General features: G+C 41.1%; 1 protein-coding gene across 1 annotated transcript in view; it reads right to left on the bottom strand.

Annotated features, from left to right (window-relative positions):
- LOC102202370 (C-Jun-amino-terminal kinase-interacting protein 1-like) overlaps positions 1-3,434 on the bottom strand; it is a 23,315-nt gene that overhangs the window by 4,051 nt on the left and 15,830 nt on the right. The window contains exon 9 of the mRNA XM_005750575.1: positions 1,968-2,078. Coding sequence (XP_005750632.1) covers positions 1,968-2,078 — 111 coding nt within the window. The remainder of the gene's footprint in view (positions 1-1,967; positions 2,079-3,434) is intronic.

Here is a 3,434-nt window from a genome sequence, read left to right as displayed (position 1 = left end):
ATTTAGAAAATTAGTTTTTTCTTGTTTTCCGAAAACACAAAAAAATGACTTAGGCACTTATGCTATGAAGCTAACGATATGTGAAATGGTGAACAAAAAATCCCAGGAGGAAAATCCATCCTTGTTTTAATTATTTATCCAAGTAGAGATATGAGACCTACGGAGCCCCTCTGATGACATGGTCCAAAAACTAAATAAATCGTGGCCACAAAATACTACTTCGTGCCCTTGAAATAGTATAACGTGCCCACGAATTACGCATTTGTGGCAATGAAATAGATAACGTGCGCACACCATATTGATACAATTCCTGGACAGCTGCGTAGAGACATAAGCATAAGAGTAGGGTAAACCTATACACCATGGACAGAGACAGTATGATTGACTTTTATTTTAGGCTGGGAATGAGCTACAAATGCATTTTGAAAAGCCTGGCAATGCAAGGAACCATTATTACGGAGAGACATTTAAACAGGATATTAAGATAAGATTAGATAAGATAAGATAAGATAACCTTTATTAGTCCCACATGTGGGAAATTTGTTTTGTCACAGCAGGAAGTGGACAGTGTAGCAAATATTATTATTGAGAGCCCAGTTGCTTTACAGATGTGAGTACGACCTGGACGCCGGGATAGATTTTATTGTCAACCAACTGCAAGGGTCTGGGAAGGATCACGGTTATCGGTCAAGTGTTTCGTGCCCACAAATTAGCATTTCGTGAGCACGTTATACCTATTTCGTGTCCTCGAAATAGTATTTCGTGGCCACAAATAAGTATTTCGTGGGCACGTTATACCCATTTCGTGCCCACGAAGTAGTATTTTGTGGCCACAATTTATTTATTTTTTGGACCATGTCATCAGAGCGGCTCCGTAGAGACCAAATATTAGGATGGAAAATGGAAATACATATAAAGCAAAATGGGAAACGTGAATAGAAAATGCTAAATTAAAGCTGCTGAATAGAAAATGTATAAGAAGAAATACTTTGAGGATCTTCTTAATCCTTGTTCCCAGACTCTTATTTTACGAAAGGCATGTAGAGGAGTCTGGTAGAGGCCAGAGGGGTGGATGAGATTCACCCTGAGTTCCTAAAAACCCTGGATGCTGTAGAGATGTTTTGCTTGACAAACCTCTGCAATGTTCATTCAAGATGTGGGGTTGTGCCTCTGGATTGGAAGACTGGGTTCATAATTCCCATCATCAAGAAGGGGGACTGACGCGTCTATTCCAACTATAGGATTACACCACTCAGCCTCTTTAGGAAGGTCTAAGCTTTCCTGTCTTCCTCCCCTCGACCCCAACAGGTCATGGCAGATGGCTCCCTTCCCTGAGCCTGGATCTGCTGGAGGTTTCTTCCCACTGTTGCCAAGTGCTTGTTTATAAGGGGCTGTCTGATTGTTGGGGTTGTCTCTTTATTATTGTAGGATTTTTACCTTAAAATGTAAAGGAACTTTTAATGAATACTGTTGTGATTTGCTAATAAAAAAAACTGAAATTTATTGAATGAGAGGTCCGTTAGTCAAACCTTGGATTCTGGAGAAATAATGCGGATTTCCTTCTCATCATGAAACGCTGCACCAATTCTTTAGCCGTTCAAGGGTGTTCAAGAGCATGTTGGAAAAAAAGTAGAGGCGGCTGCTCGACTTGACTGAGATGGATGCCTTCCTTAAACCACGATCCAAAGCAGGCGAGATTAAGTCACGTACGGTGTCGCGAGATTTAACATTGGTATATTATTGTTTATTATTTTTGTTTATTGTACATATTAAACACTATTTGTTTTAATGGTTTTAGCACCATTTTAACAGTAGTCTAATATTCAAATGTGCTCTCTGTTTAAACAAATACTACTTTATTGTAAAATACATACATTTTAAAACTTCCTTCTATAAATCAATAAATCAGAGTTCCATTTTTATTCTGTGAGTAAAGAAAAGTGTGAAGAGAGAGAATAGTGCTGTACCCTGTGAGCGGAGTGGCACTGATCCTGGACACTCATCTTCACCCCTTTCACACTGACTTCCAGCGCACAGGCTGATGGAGGCTGACCCGCTGACCGCCTGTTGTATGCTACCTGTAACACAAACACACAGTTAGTTAGTAATCATGCCAGGCGAGATTTGCTTTGAGTCTAACAGGACTAATCCCGCATGAATCAAGTATGAAAGTGGCATCGGGAAAATGTTCTTTAACCATCTCTTCAAAAGCTTTTTTCAGAATCAAAATCTTTATTGTCATTATGCCAAAAGCACAATAGAATTATATGCAACCCCATTCAATTTAACTTTTATTTTCTGTACAAAAAAAGAAAGAAAGAGAAACTGTGATAAACAAATAAAAAGTATTAAACAGTATACAGTACTGTGCAAAGGTTTTAGGCAGGTGAGGAAAAAATGCTGTAAACAAAGAGTGCTTTCAAAAATGGAAGTGTTAACCATTTATTTTCATCAATCAACAAAATGCAGCAAATGAACAAAAGAGAAATCTTAATCACATCAATATTTGGTGTGACCACCCTTTGCCTTTAAAATATCATCAGTTTTTGAAGGAACTTGGCTGGTAGGTTGTCCCAAACATCTCGGGGAACTAACCACAGATCTTCTGTGGATGTAGGCATCCTCACATCTTCCTGTCTCTTCATGTACAACACTCGATGATGTTGAGATTAGGGCTCTGTGGGGGCCATACCATCACTCCCAGTACTTCTTGTTCTTTGTTACGCTGAAGCTAGTTCTTAATGACTTTGGCTGTATGTTTGTCCTGCTGCAGAATGGGGCCAGTAAACAATCATTTATATTTCTGAAAGCATTTTTTGTTTACAGCATTTTTTCACACCTTCCGAAAACTTTTGCACAGTACTGTGAACACACTGACTGAAACTGGACTAAACTTTCAATATATTGAATGAAAGTCAGTAATGAAGACATAATTCTATGAAAAATGCACGTAATGCTGCCAAATGCTCTGTGGGGCTTGGAGGTGCTGCTGCTGTGAGCCCCGGTGTGAATGGACCCAGGCCCCTGCCCTTGGTGGACGGGCGTGCCCATGGAGGTCAGCGGGGGAGCTGCCGCTAGCCAATCCTTTCATTCCCATGCCCAGTTGCCTCCCCCCTTCCGCTCCATCACACCACCACACATGCAGGGCCTTGAGGTACAGGTGCGTCACTGAGGTGCAGGGGAGGCATTCCTCCTCCGTCCCCTCCTGGCCACCTGTGCCTCAATTTTATTCCACAACTTAGACACTCAAATTATTTACATTGTCACGACACATACGTATAGGCCCTTGGCACTCTGTTTATTCAACCTCACCTCTCAATTTTATGTAGACGTTGAGGGTTCTCGGGAGGGGCCGTGCTGACACAAGCTGCTATCTGGTTGTTGACACCATGCCCCTCCCAAGTTTTAACAGCACATACCAACACCACATATGA

The sequence above is a fragment of the Pundamilia nyererei genome, unplaced genomic scaffold (genome assembly GCF_000239375.1).
Source record: "Pundamilia nyererei isolate P.nyererei 1_Seehausen unplaced genomic scaffold, PunNye1.0 scaffold00278, whole genome shotgun sequence".
Lineage (NCBI taxonomy): Eukaryota > Metazoa > Chordata > Actinopteri > Cichliformes > Cichlidae > Pundamilia > Pundamilia nyererei.
Note: the sequence above shows the minus strand (reverse complement) of the source record. Positions and strands in the feature narration are given on the sequence as shown.